The sequence below is a fragment of the Geotrypetes seraphini genome, chromosome 1, assembly GCF_902459505.1.
Source record: "Geotrypetes seraphini chromosome 1, aGeoSer1.1, whole genome shotgun sequence".
Lineage (NCBI taxonomy): Eukaryota > Metazoa > Chordata > Amphibia > Gymnophiona > Dermophiidae > Geotrypetes > Geotrypetes seraphini.
Genome location: NC_047084.1, coordinates 453,118,407 through 453,143,115, shown reverse-complemented (window position 1 = coordinate 453,143,115; position 24,709 = coordinate 453,118,407). Strand labels below are relative to the sequence as shown.

Below are 24,709 nucleotides of genomic sequence, written 5' to 3'. Positions count from 1 at the left end.
GAGGTACTTCTTCGATGGCATTGAGGAGAAGGAGGGATTGGACCTCCCTCAGGAGGAGGGGGGTTTGAGTTGAAAGAGAAGCAGACTCTACGGGAGGATTGTCTGGTGGAAGAGTCTGGAAGTTGAGAGAGTAGCCGTGGCGGATGATGTTGAGGACCCACTGGTCCGATGTGATGACCTCCCAACGGCTGAGAAAAATGCGGAGCCTGCCTCCGATTGGTTGAGGGAGAGGCAATGAGGGTGGAAGACTGGCTAAGCCCTGGAGAGAGGAGTCAAAAGGGCTGAGAAGGTTTGGCAGGAGGAAGAGGCTTGGCAGGTTGATTAGACTGTGCACGAGCCTGGTTGTGGTGTTGTTGGCGAGCCCGCCTAGGTTGCTGTGAAGGTGGGTTAAGCGGCCTAGCGGAGAACCTGCGCTGGTATGAAGACTGTGGTTTGTAAGGCCGAGCAGGAGGGGCCTTCTTCTTTGGTTTAATGAGAGTATCCCATCTGGTCTCATGGGCGGAGAGTTTTTGTGTGGTGGTATCCAGAGACTCTCCGAACAATTCGTCTCCCATACATGGGGCGTTGGCTAGTCGGTCCTGATGGTTGACATCCAGATCAGAGACCCTGAGCCAGGCCAGGCGGCGCATGGCCACAGCGATGGCAGATGCACGAGAGGTGAGCTCAAAGGAGTCATAGATGGAGCGCACCATAAATTTTCTAAGTTGAAGCAGGCTGGAGATGTGCTGCTGGAATAGTGGAACCTTGTGCTCCGGCATGTACTTTTGCATGGCGGAGAGTTGCATTACCAGATGTTTCAGGTAGAATGAAAAGTGGAAAGAGTAATTGTTTGCCCTGTTGGCAAGCATGGCATTCTGGTAGAGCCGCTTGCCAAACTTGTCCATAGTTTTGCCCTCCCTGCCAGGAGGGGTAGAGGCATATACACTGGAGCCTTGAGTCTTTTTTAAAGTGGACTCAACCAGGAGAGATTCATGGGGCAGCTGGGGTTTATCAAATCCCGGGATTGGAATAACCCTGTAAAGGCTATCCAGTTTACGGGGTGCCCCAGGGACAGTTAATGGATTTTCCCAATTTTTATAAAAAGTTTCCCGTAGGATGTCATGCACGGGTAACTTCAGGAACTCCTTAGGAGGTTGATCGAAATAATGCCTCCAGGAAAGCTTGTGACTTCTTGGAATCAGATTCCAGAGGCAAAGATAAGGCCCCCGATAACTCCCTGAGGAATTTTGAAAAAGAAGATTGCTCAGGTTTAGATGTGGTATCGGGGGCCGAGGGCTCTTCGTCCGACGACGATGCATCCTCCTCGGTACCGAGGGGAGATTCCTCCCAGAGGTCCGGGTCTCTGACATCGGTGTGTGCGTGCCGAGAGACTGGAGTGGAAGGCTCGGTATGATGAGCTTTAGACCGAGACTTGCCTGAGCGTACCGAGACGGTACCGGGGGATGAAGACCTGTGTCTGTCTCGGTCCCGGGAAGAACGGTGCCGGTCAGGTTCGCGGGAAGACCGGTGTTCCGCTCGGTCCCGAGGAGGATCGGATGTCGTCAGAGCGACGGCCTCGGCATGGGCATGGATATGCGGTGCCGAGAGAATGGGCATGGAGGGGTCCATAGGTACCGATGGCGTGGATACCGGTTGGACGGTGTGGGGCTCGGGCCGGTCTGGTACCGAAAGCAGCGGTGCCAGGATAGAGGGCAAGAGCTGTTTAAGTTGCTTTTGGAGTTGTTCCTGCAACTTATCCTGGAGGATGGCCGCAATGCGGTCATCCAGGGGTGGCACCGGAACCACTTTTTTCTGCTGTGGTTCCATGGGTGCCGCTCTACGCTCCGGCGATGAGGAGGCCGATGACGAGGCACTCACCGATATCGGAGCGGAGCGCTTTTTAGTTCGGCGTGGAGCCGAAAGAGCCGGTGTCGCCACCGAGGTGGGAGGGCGCTCAAGGGTGGAAGGCTTCTTAGCCGGCTTACCTGGCGCCGGTGGCGCCGATGTAATGTCAGGCGGTGTCGAGGTGGTCGGTGCCGACTTCGATGGTGCCGCAGTTGAAGAAGTCGAGTCCATAGTCGGGCCGGTGCCGAACAGCAGACTTTGCTGGATTTGGCGATTCTTCAAAGTGCGTTTTTTAAGAGTGGCACAGCGGGTGCACGAGTCCGCCCGATGCTCCGGTCCCAAACACTGTAAACACCAATTGTGTGGGTCAGTGAGGGAGATCGGGCGTGCACACCGCTGGCACTTCTTAAAACCGGGCTGCGGGGGCATGAATGGAAACACGGCCTCCGCAAAATCAAACCCCGAGGCCTGGATCGTGACAACAGGCCCCGCCGGGGCAAGGACAAAAAACGAAACAAAAAGAAAATATATTTTTTTTTTTTTTTGGAAATGAAAGAAAAAAGAACCCGAAGGTAAATAAAACGAAAAAAGAACGCGAGCGGGAAGGCAAAAAGAGGATTTCAATCGGAGTTGAAAAACGCACGTCTTCTTCGCTCCGCGGAAACGAAGAAACTGGGGACCACGCTCTCCTCCGTCGGGCGGGAAGGCACTCGCGCACGCGCGGTGCGGCCAACTAGAACTTTCTAGTAAAAAGGTCCGTACCGTGGGCTCCGTCGGTGACGTCACCCATGCGTAAAGAATATGCTGCCTGCTTGTCCTGGGATAATCTATGCTCAGGAATTACAAAGGGAGTGATAAGGCAAATAGGGTAAGGGACTAAAGAGGGAATAACAGACAGATATTGCAAGTGGGTTGGAATTAGGATTTGAAAGCAGCTTTTAAAAAGTGGGCTTTTAGCTTGAATTTGAATAGCGACAGAGCCTGATGAACCGAGTCAGGCAGTTTATTCTAGGCATACAACGCAGCAAAGTAGAAGAAATGGAATTGGCAGTATTTATTCAATTTTTATACTGTTCTCCCAGGGGAGCTCAAGTCTGGTCCTCGAGATCTACTAGCAGGCCAGGTTTTTAGGATATCCACAATGAACATGCATGAGAGAGATTTGCATACCAAGAAGGCAGTGCAGGCAAATCTTTCTCATGCATATTCATTATGGATATGCTTAAAACCTGGCCTGCCAGTAGATTTCGAGGACTGGACTTGGGAATCGCTGGTTTACATGAATTAATTCAAGTATTCAAGCATTTTTCCCTATCTGTCCCAGTGGGCTCACAATCTATCTAATATATCTGGGGCATTGGGGGACCAAGTGACCTGTCCAAGGTCACAAGGAACAGCGCATGTCAGAACCCACAATCTCAGGGTGCCGAGGCTTCAGTTTCAACCCCTGCACCACACTCTCAGACATAGTATGGTAGGAGATATCACGGCAAACATTGTCTGACAGGGATGGCAAAACATAGTTAAGAAAGCATGGTAAAACATAATATGACAAACATGGTATGGTGAGAAGTAGTATGGCGAGCCTAGTATTACAAAGCATAGAATGACACGACTTGGCAAAATTGGTAAGGCAAGCATGCGTGATGAAACAGCATAGAAGACATGGAACAGCAAACACTGTGTGGCAGACATAACATGAGAGATTGAAACATGGTAGCCAGTGTGGCAAACATAATATGGTAAATATGGCACATAGTAAATATGGCAGAGAATAGTTAAGCTCTGGAACGCATTGCCAGAGGATGTGGTAAGAGCGGATAGCGTAGCTGGTTTTAAGAAAGGTTTGGACAAGTTCCTGGAGGAAAGGTCCATAGTCTGTTATTGACAAAGACATGGGGGAAGCCACTGCTTGCCCTGTATTGGTAGCATGGAATATGGCTACACCTTGGGTTATGGCCAGGTACTAGTGACCTGGATTGGCCACCGTGAGAATGGGCTACTGGGCTTGATGGACCATTGGTCTGACCCAGTAAGGCTATTCTTATGTTCTAAAGATAGCGAATAGTATGACTGAGTGTGGAAAAACACTGTATGAGGAGTAGAGAAGGGTACGGATAAGAAAGACTTACCCAATGAGCGCAGTTCCCAGGGCAGAGTATAGAGAGATACTGAGGAGCTGCAGAGTGAATACACTTGTAGGTCAATGGAAATGGATAGGGAACCAATGAAGTGATTTGAGGAGAGGGGTAATGTGAGCATATGGTGGAATATGAGGCGTGCAACAGAATTCTGAACAGATTAAATGGGAAAGAGATGGTATAGCAGAAGACCTATAAGAAGCAAGTTGCAGTAGTCTAGGGTGTTGAGAGTGTGGATGAGGGTCTTAGAAGCGTGCTCTGAAAGGAAAGGCTGGATTTTAGTGACGTTGTAGAGAAAGAAACAACAGGTTTTGGCGGTCTGTTGGATATGTGAAGAAAAGGAGAGTGATGAGTCTGTCAGACATAACCATGAGGTTGCGAACCAAGGACACAGGGAGGACGAGAGCATTACCACAGAAATAGAGAACGGAGAAAGAGGAGAGGTGGGTTTAGGAAGAAAGATAAGGAGCTCTGTCTTGGCCATATTTAATTTTAGATGGCAGTGAGACATCCAGGTAGCAATGTCAGCCAGGCAGGCTGAGACTCGGGCCTAGATTCCTGTAGAAATTTCAGGTGCAGAGAGGTAGACCTGCGAGTCATCAGAATACTGAAAGCCATGGAAGGAGATTAGAGTGCCAAGAGAAGTATAGATGGAGAAAAGAAGAGGTCCCAGGACAGAGCCCTGAGGTACACCAACTGATAGCAGAATGGCAGTGGAGGAATAGTCACCAGACCATACGCTAAAAGTGCAATGGAAAAGATAATAAGAAAACCATGAGATAACAGAGCCCTGAAACACAAGCAAGGACAGCGTATCGATGAGTAGGTGGTCATCTACAGTGTCAAAAGCCGCAGATCGATCAAGGAGGATGAGGATGGAGTAGATACCTTTGGATTTGGCTGGAGATGCTAGCATGGGCAGTTTCTGTAGAACAAAGATGCTTTCTAAGGAGGGGTTTGCAACAAGAGGGTTGATATTCAAAGTGATTTAAGCAAAAGAATATAAACAGGATGGAGTCGGTCCAGATCTCAATGTGTGTTTCGGAGGAAAGGTGGAAGAGGAGAGATATAATAGAGACATTTAAATACTACACGGCATACATGCACATGAGGTATGTCTCTCAATTGAAAGGAAACTCTGGAATGAAGGGGCATAGGATGACGGTGAAAGGGAATAAATACAAAAGTAAACTCAGAAAATACTTTTTCATAGAAAGGGTGGTGAATGTGAGTGGTCTAGGGGCAAAGTCGGCACTTATGAGGTTAAGTGCCAATATTCTGCCTAACCTCCCCCCTTTTATGAAGCCGCGTTAGGGTTTATCATTGCTGGCCGCAGTGGTATAAGCTCTGACACTCATAGAATTCCTATGAGCATCGGAGCTTTTAGTGCTGTGGCCGGTGAAAAAAAAACCCTAACACGGCTTCATAAAAGGGGGCTTAAGTTAAGTAACCAAAACAGACCACGTAAACTCATAGAAACATAGAAAGATGACGGCAGATAAGGGCTACAGCCCATCAAGTCTGCCCATACCATTGACCCCCTTTTAAGTCTAGTGGCCCCCTTAACTCTACTGACCTGCTCTATTAAGTCTATATCCTAGCGACCCTATTCATTGGTATGACTCTCGCAGTGATCCCACATAGGTATCCCATTTATTCTTGAAGTCTGGGATACTGTGGGCTTCGATCACCTGTACTGGAAGCTTGTTCCAATGCTCTATCACTCATTCCGTGAAGAAGTACTTCCTGACGTCTCCACGAAACTTCCCTCCCCTGAGTTTGAGCGGATGTCCTCTTGTGTTCGAGGGTCCTTTGAGAAGAAAGATATCATCTTCCACCTCGACCCGTCCCGTGATGTACTTAAATGTCTCAATCATGTCTCCCCTCTCCCTACGCTCCTCGAGAGTACTCAGTTCTGTTTTTGTGTGGTGTTGCTTAGGCAGTTAAGTGCTGAATATTGTACTTAACTGCCTAAGAGATAGCCAGCTGCATAAACTCCCATATTCAATACCAGTGCCTGGACATGGTCCGCCATTGAATATCCAGGCATAATGCTGCCACCTGCCAAAAAGACACTGACCGCTGTCAGCTGAATTTTGACTCCATGATTCCTAAGTGCCTAGTTTTGGATTAAATAGTCTGGTTTGACTTTCTTTCAGCCTTTGTAATTTTTGATCAATCCATGGCCTGTGGAGCAGAGGGTCCACCCCGTTACCTGCACAGTGGAGCCCATGTGACTCTGCTGTCAATTCTTGTGTCTGATCTGTGACATTCTCCTGGTGACCCATAAGAACAGCACAAGAGGGAAGTGTGTGCAGCAAATGTGTTTGCATGAAACCACCATTTCTTCCTCTTGCAACATCTGGAGGGGACAAGTCAGAATGGGGTGAAAGCCTGCTTCAATCGGGCTTTCACCCTCTTCATTCTACAGAAACTGCCTTTACGAAAGTCTCCAATGACCTGATCCTGGCTAGATCCAAAGGCCTGTACTCTGTCCTCATCCTTCTTGATCTATCCACAGATTTTGACCCGGTAAATCATTACCTACTCATTGATACGCTGTCCTCACTTGGATTTCAGAGCTGTTATCGCATGGTTTTCTTCCTATCTTTCCCATCACACTTTTAGCATTTGCTGTGGTGGAACCTCCTCCATCGCCATCCTGCTGTTGGTTGGTGTACCTCAGGGCTCTGCCTTGGGACCACTTCTTTTTTCCATCTACACTTCTTCCCTTGGTGTTCTAAACTCCTCCCATGGCTTTTAGTATCACCTCTGTGCTGACGACTCACAGATCTACCTCTGTACACCTGAAATCTCAACAGACATTGTCCCGGGTTTCAACCTGCTTGTCTGACATCACTACTTGGATGTCTCACCGCCATCTAAAATTAAACATGGCCAAGACTGAGCTATTTATTTTTTCAACTAAACCCATCTCTCCTCTTCCTCGTTCTCAATTTCTGTGAACAACACCCTCATTCTCCCTGTCTCATTGGCTCACAACCTTGGGGTAATCTTTGAATCATCTCTCTCCTTCTCTTCACATATCCAACAGTCTGCCAAAAAGTGTAGTTACTTACCTGTAACGTAGGTTCTCCGTGGACAGCAGGATAGTCAGCCACATATGGGAAACATCAAAGAAATGTCCGGGATGCAGGAAAAGGATGAGCACACTGGACCCTCACGACCTGTGCGTTCGCTGCTTGGACACAGCGCACGAGGAACAGTGTTGCATGCACTGCGTCCGTCTGTCTCCACGGGCACGCAAGCTAAGGAAGAGGGCACTAGCGGACTTTTTGAAGAGAAGTGAGACCCGAGAATCTTCCTCCAACAGCCATCCTCATCGGAGCGTAGCAGCGGGGGATCCACAGAGGAATCCGGTGAGGAGCCTCCAGGACGTCCTGGCTCAGTCAACCCCCCCGACTGCAACTTGCCCGGTCGAGAGATCTCTCCCGGAGACCCTGCATGCTGCCGCTAGCCGCCAGCCCCTGCAGGAAGCTGATCGGGGTTCACCCTCCGGCCCCCCCCTCCCGAAGTCATCGGGAGCACCATCGGCCTCTGCCCAAGCGGGCACATCGCTGGGGGTGCCTCCCGGTCTCGCACTTACCCCCACGTGTGGACCGGAAGCAACGCCATCTCCCTGCTCCTCCACAGCCCGATCCAGCGTGAAGCCACACCCCCCTTTCTTTTCTGAGCACACTGCCAAGACCCTCATCCATACCCTCATCACCTCTTGCCTAGACTACTGTAACCTGCTTCTCACTGGACTTCCGTTAAACCATCTCTCTCCCCTTTAATCTGTTCAGAACTCTGCTGCACACCTCATAGTCCGCCAATGTCGCTATGCCCACATTACCCCTCACCTCAAGTCACTTCATTGGCTCCCTATCCATTTCCGAATATAGTTCAAACTCGTCTTACTGGCCTCCTCAATATCTCTCCTCCCTCTTCTCTCCTCACACTCCACCCTGGGAACTCTGCTCATCGGATAAGTCTCTTATTTGTACCCTCCTCCTCTACAGCCAACGCTAGACTCCTTCCCTTCTACTTTGCTGCATCGTTTGCCTGGAACAAACCGCCTGACTCAGTACTCAAATCTAGACTCAAAGCCCACTTTTTTGAAGATGCTTTCAATTCCAAACACCAATATCTGTCTTATCATTCCTTCTGTAATCCTCTCACCTGAGCACTGTGTACTGATGCACTTTCTTGTCCAGTTTGCCTGTCTTGACTAGATTGTAAGCTCTTTTGAGCAGGGACTGTCTCTTCTATGTTTTGATGTACAGCACTGTGTATGTCTAATAGCGCTATAGAAATGATTAGTCGAAGTTTGTGGATTGAGGAAGCTAACTAAGGATGGGGGGAGGGGGGAAGATGGAGAGAACAGCTGTGTTGGTGAGTGCTGGTATTTTCATTTTTCAGTTTTGCACTTTAGGCAGAATCTGGCTTCTTTGAGCTTCCAGTTCAGCCTTTAAACATTGATCTTTCTAACCTGTGTTCTCTTATTCTGTAATTGGTGAAGGTTTTTCTATGTTTTCTGTGTGACCAAAGTGAGATATTCTGATGGGGTGCATTTTCTGTTTATAACAGACTTCAAGGGACCTGGAAAAACAGTCTGTTATATTCAGAGTTGCATTTTTAAAAAAACTTTATTTACCTTAAACAGCCCTCTGAAGCCTCTGCTGCTGTTTGCTCCACTATCTGTATGAGATGGAATAAGCGGTGGGTCAATGGATAAAAGGCCCTCCCTGTACCTCTAATTCACAATTAAAAATTCATAATTAAAAAATGCTGAGTTCTAATAATCTCCGGCAACTTCCTGGCTAGGGAGAAACACTTAAATACTTGCCACCTCAGCCTTGTTTCTTTTGAATTACTGATGCTGGTGGTGCGTAACATCCTTTCCTTTTGCAGGTTTGTCATAGGGCAGTGATCTGAGAAAGCTGTTACAGTAATAGAGTAGTTAAAAAAAGCTCAATTGAAACCCAAATGCAGTCTACTCTGTTCCTTCCTTCCTTCCTTCCCTCCCCTCCTCTCACCCACACACCCCATGCGCTGCTTTTCTTAGACAAATTGCTTCTGGGACAAAGATTTCTTTTTTGGCAGATTCACTAGTTTAGGTGACCTGTTGATTAAAATGTCTCCAGCCTCAATTCCACCTCGCTTAGCTCTTTACAGTTGCATTTCTCAGCCGGAGGAGTTGTTAAGAAAGATTATGTTATGAGATCTGTTTTGTACCTTGTAGCAGAACTAGAGGTACGGGGTGGCAGACACCAGGAAATACTCTTTTATGGAGAGGTGGTGGATGCCTGGAATACCCTCCCGGGGGAGGCAGTGGGAACAAAAATAGAGAAAGAATTCAGAAATGTGTGGGATAAACACAGGATCCTTATATGGAAAGAGGAAGGACTCAAATCAAAACTTAACCGACCTTCACATTTAAACAGGACATAGAGGGATGTAAAGTTGTAAACTGCACAGAGTGCCAGGTACAACCCTAAATCAAAGAGAGGGATGTATCCGACACAGAAGGGGCAAGTACATTTCTGGTTACCTTACAGGGCAGACTGGATAGACCAAACTCATTGTGCTATTGTGAGTAAAAAGTATCTTTAACTAACTGTTGTTAGCTATTGAGACGCTAGGATTCTGAATCAATGCTCACAAAACTTTTTTTTTTTGCAAGGGTCAGAGTTGGCGTCAGTACAATACTGGCAAGAATTAAAATGTATAATTTAAAGCTTGTTTGTACTTCTGAATTGATTGAATTTGTGCTCTATCCCTATTAGAACAGGGACAATTAACGATGTTGTTTTGACATGTCTATGTTATATGTGATAATTGGAGGGAAACAAAATTTTATGTACGTGATATGGAAACACAAACACAACACTTATATTCTGAAGCTAAAGCTCAAGGCTTAACTATTTTATACCTAAAGCATACAGTTGAAGCACATTTGAACTGGAGGATGTAAGTGTTGTGTTTGTGGATTTTTGCTCCGGTTCCTCTTTATTTTTCTTTTTGGTATACAAAGAAGCATGTGACATGGAAACCGCATAGTTGTATGCGGTATATAAATTTTTAAATAAATAAAATATGTTTGCAACCTTGAGCAGGGAGCATAAGAACATAAGAATTTGCCTCCACTGGGTCAGACCAGAGGTCCGTCACGCCCAGCGGTCTGCTCCCGCGGCGGCCCATCAGGTCCATGACCTGTAAAGTGATCTTTTGTCTAGAACCTGTTCTAGCAAAAGTGGGCCATTCCGAGCCATTCCACTGTTGGTTCTATACAGCACCTCCATATACTGCACAGCTAAGAGAGACAGCACTCAGCCTCGACAGTCTCATCCCTCTGCTTTCATGAGTCTCATTCAACCGTTTCATGTAATACAACATTCAGCTGGTGCAGCCAAAATACATATGGATATTCAACGTTGGCATGTAGATAGGGAACAGCTCTGGATATCTGGATTCAGCAGGGACTGCTGGCACTATACCAATAGCAGCAATATCCAGATAGTAATCCAGTTAGTGGACGGGCCTTGCCACAAATCGGGTAACTCCAGGGACTGTTCTCGCTATCCAGTCTGCGATGATTTTCCGCACCACTATCCGGATGATGCCGCTGAAAATCAAAGGACGGCCTCGGTTAGCAGCATTTACAGTGGCAGTACTCGAACCCTGGACAAGCGACTGGGTCCTTTCATTTCTTTTCCCACAAAGACCTCCACCACTTTGGGCCCTCAGATCCCTCCAGGTTTCCCGATTTCACTGGTATGGAACCGAGCCAGATGGAGTAGGGCAGGGCTGCCCAAGTCCGGTCCTCGAGATCTACTGGCAGGCCAGGTTTTCAGGATATCGACAATGAACCTTCCTGAGAGATTTGCATACCAAGAAGGCAGTGCAGGCAAATCTCTCTCATGCATATTCATTGTGGCCTGCCAGTAGATCTCGAGGACCGAACTTGGGCAGCCCTGGAGTAGGGTAATCCCTGCTGCGAGAAGATGGTGGAAGGTACTAGTGAAGACTGAAGATGCTGGTGGGATGAGACAGTACTGGATACTGACTGGAAGGAGCTGTGAAAGGCTTGAGATGCTGATAAGACAGATTTCAGCTGCTTAGGTCATGAAAATTTTGACCTTTTGTCTTGTTTTTCTTCATACTGAAAACATTCCTTTCAGTTTCTTTATTGAACTGTGATGTGTTTCCCAGTCTTTACACTCACAATTGGCTTAAATAGAAAGAGAGGCGACCAAGAGGGATTGCACAGAGCAGAGAGGGAAGAGATTACTGAATGGAAGTCACTCTTAACTAGGCAGTTCTGCCACAGACCATGGAAAAGAGCCGGCCATTTGCTATAGAAATGTGATTTTCACGGTCTCTGAAGAGCAGCAATGGAGCCGCCTGAACATCTGCAGGATCAGATAACGCCTCCCAGACCCAAGCGCTCCGCAGCAAACAGCAGAGGCAACTTGGTTCCTGCCCCACCTGCCCAGGTTCCACTGCAGGTCTGTGGAGCCCAGAGAGGAGAGCCAAATACCTCACTTGTCCCAAGGCCCTGCAAGCGAGGGGAAGAAGAAGGGAAAATGTGTGAAGAGGGAGCTGGTGATAGCAGGAGAGGGGATGACCAGGTTTCAGACCCCGCTGCAGGGCGGTCCACAGAACGTCAGGCTTGAGTAAGGAGAGGCAGCTGGACGGATTAGTAGCGTCTCTGTCTTTCCTCACACTGCATGTCTGCTGCTGGCAGCAGATGTAGGTTTATCCATGAGATGCATAACTGAAGACTTAGTCACTGCCAGGGTAAGAGAAAGAGAGCCAAAAGGACACAACGCACATACACACCCTGCACACTCCACACACACAAGCTCATGCAACCCTACACACGCACACCTGAATAATCAGCGTGCACATATACAACCCCCCCCCCAGCCTCGTACACAATCCCATCACCCTTTCAACACGCACACTCTCTGCATAAACATCCTCCAAACATATAGACAGCATGCGGATACCAATACCACACATTCATTTCACATACACAAACACAGATACCCTAAAGATACACATATGCACCTCCTTCAGATCTAGTCCTCCACAAAGATATAGATCAGTGGTTTCAAACTCAAATCCTTTGCAGGGCCACATTTTGGATTTGTAGGTACTCAGAAGGCCACAGAAAAAAATAGTTAATGTCTTATTAAAGAAATGACAACTACAAATCCAAAATGTGGATTATCTGAAATGATCAGAAGCAATTAAGGAAAGATTTATAAACTGATAATTTCCGCTATACACAGCTGAAAGCAGTGCAACATGCAGAAAGTGAAAAACTATCAAAGTATCAAGAGCAGATTTTGGACCAACTATTTTGAGGCCCTCGGTATTATAAAGAATGATTCTTTATGGAAAACTTGTGCCTTAAGTGTCCGGCAGTCGTCTTCTGGAATGTCGCCCGCCTCACTGCTGTAACCTCACGCAAGCGCTTTCCTGCGATTTCCACGATTGTGAGGTGGAGTGGAGAGGACAATTGAATACCGACGCAGGAAAGTGCTTGCGTAAGGTTACAGCAGTCAGGCGGGAAATGTTCCAGAAGACGACCGCCGGACACTTAAGGCACAAGTTTTCCATAAAGAATCATTCTTTATAATACCGAGAGCCTCAAAATAGTACCTGGCGGGCCGCGAGTTTGAGACCACTGATATAGATAGATAAATGCACACAAAACCTTGCAACTGCATATAGACCATACATATACCCAGTGGCGTAGCAAGGGTAGGAGGTGCCCAGGGCAGTGGCACCCCCTCTTCCACGCCCCACATGCCACACTCGTGCCCTCTCTTCCCATCCCCCTACCTCTTTAATATTCGCCAGCACAAGCAGCTTCTATGGCCTGCTGTTCGCACCAGAGCTAGCTTTCCCTCTGAAGTCACTTCCTGGCCCAGTGACCTGGTAGTGATTTCAGAGGGAGCCAGGCTGTCACGAGCAGCAGGCCAGAGTGCTTGCTCACACTGGCAAACATTTAGAGAGGTACTGGGGAGGGGCATGGAAGGGAGGGCGTGAGCATGGCATGGGGGGGTCAGAGAGGTGTTGGCGCCCCCACTAAGACAGAGCTCGAGGTGGTCGGCCACCCCTTAGTCCGCCACTGCATATACCCTTCACATATACATACAAAAAGGGGTTTTAGATAATTAAATATCACCTTCAGTTCCTAGGAAGGGGGGTAATTTACAAATATGTTGACCAAGTTTCTCGTCACTGAAAAAAGGGGGGGGAGGTTGCTTCAGCACTGAAGACAAAGGGCTGAACCTCAGGATATTCCAGTACTGAAGGGAGGGTAGCCCTGGAGAAGTTTGTCTGCATCTTTGCCTCCCTCCCTGTATCTCTTGTTTTCTTCCAGCAGTGCCAGCCATGGTATCTGTCTCACAACCATGTTCAGGTCCAGGGATAACCCTGAAGCCCTCTCACCTCCTTCCCAGAGCAACAGTTGGTCTCTTACCTTTGAAAGAGAGGCGTACCCTCGGAGCTGCTCGATGGTTTCCCAGAACCACATAGCAGAAAAGCGCCAGGATGAGCAGCAAAACGTTGCTCCTGTATGCCCCTGCATTGTGCATCTTCAGAGGAAGCTACAGCCAAAACAGAAAACACAGCAAGAAAATCATTCATCGGTAAACAGCTGGCTAAAAACACTATTACCTAGTCATTTTTTAATACAGTGCTACTTGATGATACATGTACCACCTTATATATATATATTTTTTTTAAAGATCTCACCCCCCCTTGGAGTTCCAGTTCATTTCAATTTTTCCGTAAATCTTTAAAAACTACTCTATTTGCCAAACATTTTGAAAATTAATTCTTTTGAAATTTTGCTACTATCTTCTATTTATCATTTGTAAATCATTCCCTGTTTATTTAATTGCTGTAAACCGAGTCGAGCTTTCTCAGAATGATGACTCAGTATACAAAGTTAAGCTTTAGTTTAGTTTACTGTGCTCCTCAGAGAGCTGTATTCTCTCTCTAAAGCCTGTCACTGCCACATATACATACTGTGTCGGCGTCCATCCTCACCCCCCCCCCTCCTCTCCCTCCATAGCTTGTCACTGCCTACTGTGACCCTTAGAGAACTTTCTTCTCTCTCTACAGCCTGTCACTGACATCTTACTCTGCCCCCCCAAGAGCTTTTCTCTTCCTTCATATCATAGCTTGTCACTGCCTACCTTATTGTGCCCTCACCTCCCCCCAAGAGCTCTTCTCTCCATCTACAGCCTGTCACTGCCTATCCTACTGGGCCTCCCAGAGAGCTATCTTTTTTCTCTTTAGCCTGTCATTGCACCTCCAGAGAGCTCTCTTCTCCCTCCATAGCCTGTCACTGCCCACCTTACTGTGCCCTCCCACCCTCAGAGAGCTCTTTTCTCCCTCTACAGTCTGTCATCACCCATCTTACTGTGCCCCCCAGAGAGCAATCCCCTCTCTCTCTACTGTCCACTGTGCCTCTTGATCTGTAGTCTGATAGCTCCCACCTTGTGTGTCTCCGGAAAGTTCTCCTCTCCCTCTATGGCCTTACACCGCTCACAGAATAAAATGCAGATTCCTCCAGCACTGTGGGTGAGCCAAGCAGCCCAGCACAGAGAATGGATCAAAGCTCTCTAGCTCAACAGTAACAGAGCAGGGTGTACCACTCCTGCTGATGGATGTTTCCTCTTCTAGGAAAGATTATAACTCTGCATTTCAATGTCCCATTCCCCTCTGTATCTCGTATTGAGCAGCAGGAGAGCTCCGATACCTGAGGAGGAAGCCCTGCTCCAGTCAGTCCCACCTGCCTCTCAACTCCACTGCTCCTTCTCCTGCCAACTCCAAAAGGTGAAGCTAAGGTTACAAAATGGCTCTAAGTCAACAGGGGCAAGCCGACTTACTCCAGATTTTTTCTAGCTACAGACTTGTCCTCTTTTACTTACAAGCCAGTGACATGTCATGAAGAGGAATAAGGAGATTTGAGGACTGGAACAGTAGGAGGTGCTGCAGTGCAGGAGGGAGGTACATCAGTAGAGCTGTGATTGGGAAGGGGGAGGGTCTCAGTACAGTACTGGAAGAGCAGGAGGTGCTGAAAGAGCAGGGGGTGCAGTGGCAGAGCTGTGTGTGGATGTGTGGTGGGAGTTTCAGTACTGGAACAGAAGGGTCCAGGGGAAGAGGGAGTTGCACTGGCAGAGCTCTGTGTGGGTGGTGGGGGGTCTCTACTGGAATAGCAGGGGGTGCTGCAGTGCAGGAAGCAGAGCACTGGCAGAATATTGGAGGAGCAAATGTGGCTCTGATGCCTGAGGCAGGCTCTTTTTTTTTTTTTGCATGTCCAGTGACCCAGTGTGTGCAGATGGTACGATCAGGGGCTCCCCTGAGTGCTGCTGGAGGTGCTGACTTGTGGTTGTGTTAGAACAGGAAGAGAAGAGAGAAAGTGAGAATGTGTATTCAGTCAGTATCCTGGCAACCTCCCAAGCGCTAGCCCTGGACTCCCAAAACACTAGCAGACAAGTAAGAGACACAACACACACACACAGCCCCCTGCACTCTCTAGGAAGCTTCTGCTTCCCGGGCCACATCCCCTTCCTCCAGCTTCTACAATATGCCAATTCTACCACCAAGACACACACAAGACCCAGAGGGGTATAGATAAAGGATTACTGCACAGGTCCTGGACCTGTTGGGCCGCCGCGGGAGCGGACTGCTGGGCACGATGGACCTCTCAGGTCTGACCCAGCAGAGGCATTGCTTATGTTCTTATGTTCCCTCCTTCCCCAGTGCACATATAACTCCCATCCACACTTCCCTCAGAGCTGCCAGATTTGCTCTGACAGGGCACCGCAGTGAGGAAGCCCACACTACCAGGGAACCTATGTCAGGGCACTGCTGTGAGGAAACTCAAGCTGCCAGGGTCTTACTGAGAGGTGACACTGTTCTGAGGAAGCTCACATAAATACAGCTGCAACTGGGAAGGAAACAGGGAGTGGATGGCATTCTTTTCAAACTGACAGAAATTGCCCAGTAGGTATGTTTCCTTGCCAGGTGCATGGTGCGCTCATATCCTCCCCCTCGGGAGGACAGGAGATTGACATAACTGGCCAAGGAGGAGCTCACAGGTCTGGATCTGCAGGAAGAGAACAAAGCCCAGGCAGAGAGAGAGGGAGGTCGAGTAAGGTGTGCGTGCAGGTGAGAGAATCAGACACAGATAGAGAAAAATGATGGCAGATAAAGACCACACGGCCTATCCAGTTTGCCCATCCATGCCATCTACTATCCCTTCTTCTCCCTTACAGATCAAGCGTTGTTGAAGTCAGATAGTCTTTGGGGCTCATTTTCAAAAAAGGGAAAACGTCCCAAAAGTGGCATAAAGGGACAGACGGATGTTTTTCTCACCAAACCCTTCCAATCTGCTATTTTCAAAATCTGTTTTCTAGACAGAGTTCTAGGCTGTTCATCCACAGTTCATCTAAATCTCAAGAAGGTGTATTAAAGGTGCTATGTGGACAGGACTAGGGCGAACTTATGACTTGGACGTTTTTCTGGCGTAATCGAACATTTTAGAATACGTCCACGATTTGGATGTTTGGGGCTAGACCTATTTTTAACAACGAATAAGTACCAAAAAGGTGCCCAGATGACCACTGGAGGGATAAAAGCAGGACCCTCCACATTCTCCCAGTGGCCCAAAGATGTAGATGTTATGGCCAGTCCTAATAGAGCAGCAAGCAGGTCTCTGGAGTAGCCTGGTGGTCAGTATAATGGACAGCAGAGAAGGGGGGACTCGGCTTATATCCCACTCTAAATAATACAATTTTGGTAGCATGTGAGCCTTCCAAAACCCACTCAAAACCTACTCTACCTACATAGAGGCGACACTTGCAGGCATAAGGACTATTGTTATGGTGTACAGTTGGGCCTAGATGGTTTTAGGTGGGTTTTGGAGGGCTCACCATACAATATAAGGGGTGCCCATATTTTTTAAAGGGTGCAGCTGTTGTGTATTTGTTGTGCAATCAAACAACACACGCACAAAAGCTGTGCCCATTTTTAAAAAAAAAAAGTGTGTGGACTCGCGCCTATCAGCTGATCTTAGCAGGGGAATCCCCGATCAGCTCCAGGGAGGTCCTGCTGGCCCAGCTAATTTCAAGTTTTCAAGTTTATTAGGTTTTTATATACTGCCTATCAAGGTTATCTAAGCGGTTTTACAATCAAGTACTCAAGCATTTTCTCTATCTGTCCCGGTGGGCTCACAATCTATCTAACGTACCTGGGGCTAAGGAGGACTGAGTGACTTGCCCAGGGTCACAAGGAGCAGCGCAGGGTTTGAACCCACAACTCCAGGGTGCTGAGGCTGTAGCTCTAACACCTGTGCCACACACTCCTCCTAATCAGGGATTCCCCTGCCAGCAGGGAAAGCAGCAGGGCAGAAGAAAATTTTGACAGGAGGGATGGGGAAAGTGCTGTGCCTAGCGATTGCTCTTCTGAGCAGGCGCCAGGCACAGTTCCTCCCCCCCCCCCCTTTTACCGGGGCTGCTCTGCACAAATAGCATGCATATCATTTGCATGCTATTCGTGCTGAGCATCATCCATTCCTGAAAAATTGCTCCCACCACAGTATTTTTATACCGTGGTGTCAGAGCTTTGTGCATCCTGCCCTGAGGTATTTAAATGTTTCTATCATATCTCCCCTCTCCTGCCATTCTTCCAAAGTATACATATTGAGATCTTTAAATTTGTCCCCATACGCTTTTTGATGAAGGCCACAGATTGTTTTAATAGCCACCCTCTGAACCAACTCCATCCTGTTTATATCTTTTTTGAAGGTGTGGTTTCCAGAATTACACACGGTACTCGAAATGGGGTCTCATCGGAGACTTATACAAGGACACTGTAGGGACATGTGTGCCTGTGTAGAAATGAGCATCTGGGACAGAGGCAGGTTCAGTGGCAGTACTGTGAGCTGACATGTGGAAAACTTGGGTTCAATTCCCAAATCCTGGGATGCTGGGGAGGCACCATTCACAGCCCCTGGGGGAAGGGGGTCTCAATCATCATGCAATGATGACACTTAGGGCCTGTTTTATGAAGCCTGCCACATGGCAACAGCCCGGAAGCCCATAAAGATTTAAAGGGCTTCGGGGCCATTGCCGCATGGCAGTCGCTAGCGCGGTTTCATAAAACAGGGGATTAGAGGGCAGTTCTACAATTGGGCCCTTCCTTTTAGCTACAGTGAGATCCTGTTCTATAACAACATCTGGGCAACCATTCTAGAATATTAGAGTAGTCAGTATCCATGCGCCACACATTATGGGCCTGATTCTATAAATAGCACCTAACCGCGTCTAACTTTTAAGCGCCAGCCCATGCCGTTGTCAATCAACCACTAAGTGTCCTTTACAACAATGTTTCTTGACTCGGTCCTGGAGTACCCCCTTGCCAGTCAGGCTTTCAAGATATCCACAATAAATGAAAGAAATTTGCATATAATGGAGGCAGTTTATGCAAATTCAATGTGGATATCCTGAAAACCTGACTGGCAAGGGGGTACTCCAGGACCGAGTTGAGAAACACTGCTTTATAGAATCATGCTCAACTGTGCCTAGGTGGACTGAGGCATCCTTGAGATAGGCACTGGTATACGAGGTATAGACCAGGTAAAACCTGGCCTAATTTATCAGCGCCTAGCAATGCCTAAGTTTACCACACCTATTCTCTGCTCCCCTAACCACGCCTACTTTTCAGGTAGGGGTCAGAGGTCACCTCAACATAGGCGATGCACAAATATCCATACAGAACTCTAATTTGTTTATGCATTAAATTTTCTATACCGTTCTCCCAGGGGAGCTCAGAACGGTTAACATGAATTTATTCAGGTACTCAAGCATTTTTCCGTCCGTCCCGGCGGGCTCACAATCTATCTGATGTACCTGGGGCCATGGGGGGATTAAGTGACTTGCCCAGGGTCACAAAGAGCAGTGTGGGTTTGAACCCACAACCTCAGGGGGCTGAGGCTGTAGTTTTAACCCCTGCGCCACACTCAATGAGTTTTCAATGATGTTCTCAATTACCATACCATTTAACCAATTAAAAAATTGTTTTCAGTTACACATGGATTTAGGTTAGGCGTCGCTAAGCATTTGCAATTAGAATGCCTAGCGGTGCCTAATCTAGCCACCATTTATTGAATCTGGCCCTATAAGCCCACAGTTATGCATCCATGAACCTGGTACAACTGTGGAAGGGACATGTGTAGATTACTGTATTTATTTGGCCCTCTTTTACTAAGCTCCAGGTACCGTGGCCTGGAGTGCTAAATGCTCCGATGCTTCTCCGACGCTCATAGGAAATTCTATGAACATCAGACCATTTAGCACTCTGGGCCACGGTAGAAACCTCTACCGCTACTTAGTAAAAGTAAGTGTGTGTGTGTGTGGGGGGAGGGTTTGGATCTAGTTTTTAATGAAGAGACTCACCCAAAGCAGTTTACGATACATTGAATACCGTGTTTCCCTGAAAATAAGACAGTGTCTTAATTTTGGGTCCGAAAACGCACTAGGGCTTATTTTTGGGGATGTCTTATTTTTTTTCATGTTCAACAATGATTCCTCTCCTCCGCCCAATTCTTCCTCTTTCCTTTCTCCCCCCCCACCCCCACTCATGTGCAGCATCATTCCTCCTTTCTCACCTATCCCCCTGTGCAGCACCACCCCACCGACCCTCCCGCCTTCGCTCCGAGGCCTCCTAAGACAGCAGGGGTGGGGGGTTGCTGAATATACGAGTCCGATTTTTTCAGCAAATCAGGCAGCACTAGTGTCAGGGTTGGAGTCAGGAAGTGTCGGGGACATTCGGGGAGGTGGGCTTCGGGGGTCAATCTTAACTAGGGCTTATTTTCTGGATAGGTCTTATTTTCAGGGAAACAGGTACTTGTATAAGTTGTGTACCTACGTGGCAGTCCTACCCATGTTCCTCCCTTGTGAACACTCACCTTGGATTTACATTCTATGCCACTTACGCACATCCTGCCACTTAAGTGTGTTGCCAGTTTTCTTTACATTTGCATGTGGAAGTGGCACGCAACTGTAAGTGCCTGGCTATAGAAGAATCGCCCTTTTAGTGGCCCATGGCTGCAGAGTTTGCAGCTGAAGACTGCTGCTGCAATGTCAGGGATTGAGTAAGGTGGTATAAGGGTATAAAACAGAGGGGAAAATCCTGCAGAGCTGTGAATGAGCACAGCACATGGTAAGATAGCCCGGCAGAGGCTGATTTTCACCAAGCCAGAGGAGCAAGAGGAAAATGCCAGGCCCCAAAACGTGTAGTGTGAAATTACAGAAAACTCCCCCCAAGATGCTGGAATAGCTCACGTCACATGAAAGCCACAGAGTATATAGCCTTTGTCACCCAGGCCGCTGAGATTTGGACGTAGCCCAAATCAAGGGAGACGTGCCATAGAAGACAAAGACATTGCCTATGCCAGGAGAGAGAAGAGTGCTGAAGATGAAGGGGGGGGCATCTGAGGTGTTTTGCTTCCTTGCTGCATTCCTGAATCATAACATCAGCGCTGGAGATAAAGAAGGTGTGAACAAGTAAGAGCCATAGATAATGCAGCATGTGCAGGCTGAAGGGCCTGCTGCCCATTGTTAGTGCTGAAGGTGTCAATTGCAGGTCCCCTGGCACTCCTCAGGAAGGGGCAGATACCAGAATGCTGGCGTAACATACCTCCTTTCTCCTGCTCCACCATCCTCCCCCCAGCTTTGCCTAACATGCATACGTGTGCATATGCATGCCTTTACTGGTCAGTCAGCAGAGCCTAGAAGCAAGGCAAGAAGCCAAGCAACCCAACATACACATAACAGGCCTTCCTCTCCTTTTGTATCTATAGGGGAAAGACTTACCGTATTTTCACGCATATAACGCGCGCATTATACATGATTTTACAAACTGAGTATAACCATGCGCGTTATATGTGTGAGCGCGTTATACAAATTTTTTTTTTTCACTGCGATCCGGCATCCTCCCCCACGGCTCGCGTCACCCCCCTCCCCCGCGATCCTATATCCCACCCAGCACCGCAAAGACATCGGTCGCTTACCTGATTGGGCACCGGCACTAGCACCAATGCACAGGATGTGCCAGTGCCAGTGCCCGAAGATCCTCCCTCATTGGGCTGGGCTGGGCTGGGCGGTGCGAGGGAGATCCTCCCACTTCCCTGTGCCGGGCTGGACTGGGCTTTGAGCATTTGCGCATGCTCAAAGCCTTCTGGTCTCGCTCTCTCCGAGATTCTGAATCTGAGAATCTTGGAGAGAGCGAGATCAGAAGGCTTTGAGCATGCGCAAATGCTCAAAGCCCAGTCCAGCCCAGCACAGGGAAGAGGGAGGATCTCCCTTGCACCGCCCAGCCCAGCCCAACGAGGGAGGATCTCTGGGCACTGGCACTGGCACGTCCTGTGCATTGGTGCTGGTGCCGGTGCCCAATCGGGTAAGCGACCGATGTCTTTGCGGTGCTGGGGGAGATGTAGGATCGCGGGGGAGGAGGGGTGACGCGAGCGGGGGGGAGGATGTCAGTTCGCAGGCCAGAAGAGGGAGTAAGCGGGAGTGGCGGGAGGAGGTTATAGCAGCTTGTGCAGTATACACGTGTGCGTGCTATATAAAAAAATTTTTATACAAATGGTTTGGACCCGCGCGCTATACGCATATGCGTGTTATATACGTATGCGCGTTATATGCGTGAAAATACGGTAGTATGTGTGGCCCCAAGTGTGCTGGTGCTTTCAAGGGCAAGCAGAGAAAATGCATGTCATTCAGTGAAGTCAGAGACAGAAGACTATTATGGTAACTAGCTGTCAAAGCTAAAGGCTTTCAGGACTAGTGAATAGGGTTACCTTATGGCTCCAGAAAAAGGAAGACGGATTGAGATATCCAGGTTTTACTTCCATCGAAAGCAACGGCAGTAAAACCTGGATGTTTCAATCCGTCCTCCTTTCTCTGAAGCCATATGGTAACCCCACTGGTGAACAACACATGCACGGCCATTCCCGCAGTCTACGATATTGTATGGGCACACTTCAGTTTTATTTCTCAATGCATGCGGGAGGTCTTCTCTTCTCTTACCTTTTTTGTGACTTCATGAGTGTCACTTCAACTTTTTTCTCTTTCCCTGTTAGAAAACTCTAGACAGGTTTCTCAGCTATCTTCTTAAATGTTTTGCATGACCACAATCTGCACCATCTCCAGTGTGCACAGTGTGGTATAGCTTGTCATTCATTTAATTAAACTATGACTATTTTTGACCTATATTGCAGAAACGATAGCCCTCTGGCAGCTTCAAAAAAGCTTTGGAAGTGCAATGTCCAACACAAACACCCAGAGCCTGTGCTTGTTGTGCCTCGGGATCAAACATAAAGTCCTTAGTTGTGCCATCTACCAAGGATTACACTTGGGGGGGGGGTCTATGTGGATGTCAAGAGTGCAAGGATAGTCCAAGTGTTTTGGCATCAGAGACATTAACTTTATGGGACTCTGGAACTGAATCAGGTGCTGGAGACACATCAACATCAGGAATATATTGGTAGATACTGTTGAGACTAACCACCAACAAAGTTCCACCCAAAAGCATCGAGGGATTACAGTGATTGGGTACCAGTACTGGGGGTTACCAATGCACTGTATTAAACAAAGGCAAAGAAGAATCAGAATTGGTCCCTGTGGATGCCTGATACTGGGAGCAGGAAATTTATGGCTACTACCATTTTACCTCACAACCACACCTGCAGAGAGAATTGCTTATCCTCAGCAATATGATGTGGGATGCAACAGTGTCTAAGGGCCTAGGCTCCAGCTACTGATATATAGTATTTCATGTGACCTAAAAGGACAATGCAACTCCCCCCTTCAAGCTTTTTGGTCTTGGGATTAACATTATTGGAGGATGCACTGAACAGGAAGATTAGAAGGGCTCTGTATTGTCATCTGTCTTAGTTCCCTGTCCCTACACCAAAGTCATCATCACCAATGGAGATGGAGATCCAGTCTATTCTAGAAGCCCTAGTTGTGCTTGGAGGCATAATGCCAGTGGCAAGGCCTTAGTATTGTTAGCCACCCAAATGTTGATATACAGTGCATTGGCACTGGAGAAACTTCACTAGATAAATTTACTAGGACTATGGGAGAAATAAGATGTTCTAATTATTTATTTATTTATTTATAGAGTTTGTGTGTGTGTGTGTATATATATTGTATACTGTAAGGAATTTTTTTTTTTCACAGAAAGGTTGGCTTGGACTTTCATATGAAGCTCTATTTTGTTTTGTGATACTTGTTTTGATATTTTGTTTTGTATCCTGCTTTGGAATAAAGCGGTTTATAAATGTTAATAAATCAAATGAAATAATGTCTGGAATGCCCTCCTGAGGGGAGGTAATTGAGACAAAGATGGTGACAGAATTCAAAAAGGCGTTGGATAAATATGGAGGATCTCTAATTAGAAAATAAGTGGTATTTTAAAAACCCCAAAATATGGCTGCATGAGTGTTGATATGTTGAGTGGTGCTTAGATGACAACTCCGGCTGTGAAAAACTAAGGTCAATGCTTGGTAGACTTGTATGGTCTGTGCCCCATATGTCGTGATAACCCAGTTGTTCTTATCACCACCACTCTCAGGGATTTCTCCCTCCCTCTGACACTGTCTCAGTAAGGGTGAGGGTCTCCTCTCGTGCCTCAAAAATATTATCGCCAAGTTTGCCCCCATCAGGTCAGAAACTAAGATTCCCCTCAAGAAAGCTCCTTTGTACTCACCCTCTCTTCGACTCCTGAAATCTTACACCCTTAGGGCCAAATGCATCTGGAGGAAGCACAGAACAACCAGAATGCACAGAGAGAGTATTTTCCCCTGCATCTCTCTCGAGCCTTGAACCATCCATACACACTCTTTTCCCTATTCCAGGGGTAGGCAATTCCGGTCCTCAAGAGCAGGAGCCAGATCAGGTTTTCAGGATATCCACAATATGGATTTGCATGCACTGCCTCCTTGAGATGCAAATCTATCTCATGCATATTTATTGTGGATATCCTGAAAACCTGACCGGGCTCCGGCTCTCGAGGACCGGAATTGCCTACCCCTGCCCTATTCCATGCTTTCTCACCTAAATTTCCAACCAGTCCTGACTATGATCCCCTTCTCCTTCCTTTAAATTCTCATGCACAAGTCTGGGAACATAAGATCACATCACTTTGCATCTCTCTTAGCATCACCAGCCCCAAACCCTCTCTCTCCCACAGTCCTCCTTCACCTACTATGCAACATTGTCCTTCTCATTGGACCTCCTTTAATTTACCAGAGGCCTCTGATATCACTCACACCATCATGTCCATGAACCCCTCCGCTCCTTTTACAGATCTATGGCCAGCTTTTCTTGTAAAAAAAAAAAAAAAAAGCTGGTCCCACTTCTACTTCCTCTCTTCCATTGTAGCCTCACAGAAGAAGTGTTTCCCACACTCTGGAAACATGCACTTGTTCACCGCCTACCTTGTTCGCAAGCTACCTCTCTCTGAGAACCGACTAAATTATTTTCAATACCAAAACAATGCATCTGATCTCAGGGGTTCCCCAGGGATCCATCCATACCCCTCTACTATTCAACATTTTCCTCGCTCCTCTACTTACTGTAATTCAAGACCACGGAAGCCTTACTTTTTGTTATGCTGATAACATACAGATTTTCTCTCAGTTCTCA

At 47.5% G+C, this 24,709-nt stretch overlaps 1 protein-coding gene across 5 annotated transcripts in view; it reads right to left on the bottom strand.

The window, feature by feature from the left end:
- The window catches only part of LOC117348929 (semaphorin-3F-like), a 216,932-nt gene that overhangs the window by 100,027 nt on the left and 92,196 nt on the right, over positions 1-24,709 (bottom strand). For all 5 annotated transcript variants that reach the window (XM_033921591.1, XM_033921611.1, XM_033921621.1 and 2 more), the window contains exon 2: positions 13,465-13,591. In XM_033921591.1, coding sequence (XP_033777482.1) covers positions 13,465-13,591 — 127 coding nt within the window. The remainder of the gene's footprint in view (positions 1-13,464; positions 13,592-24,709) is intronic.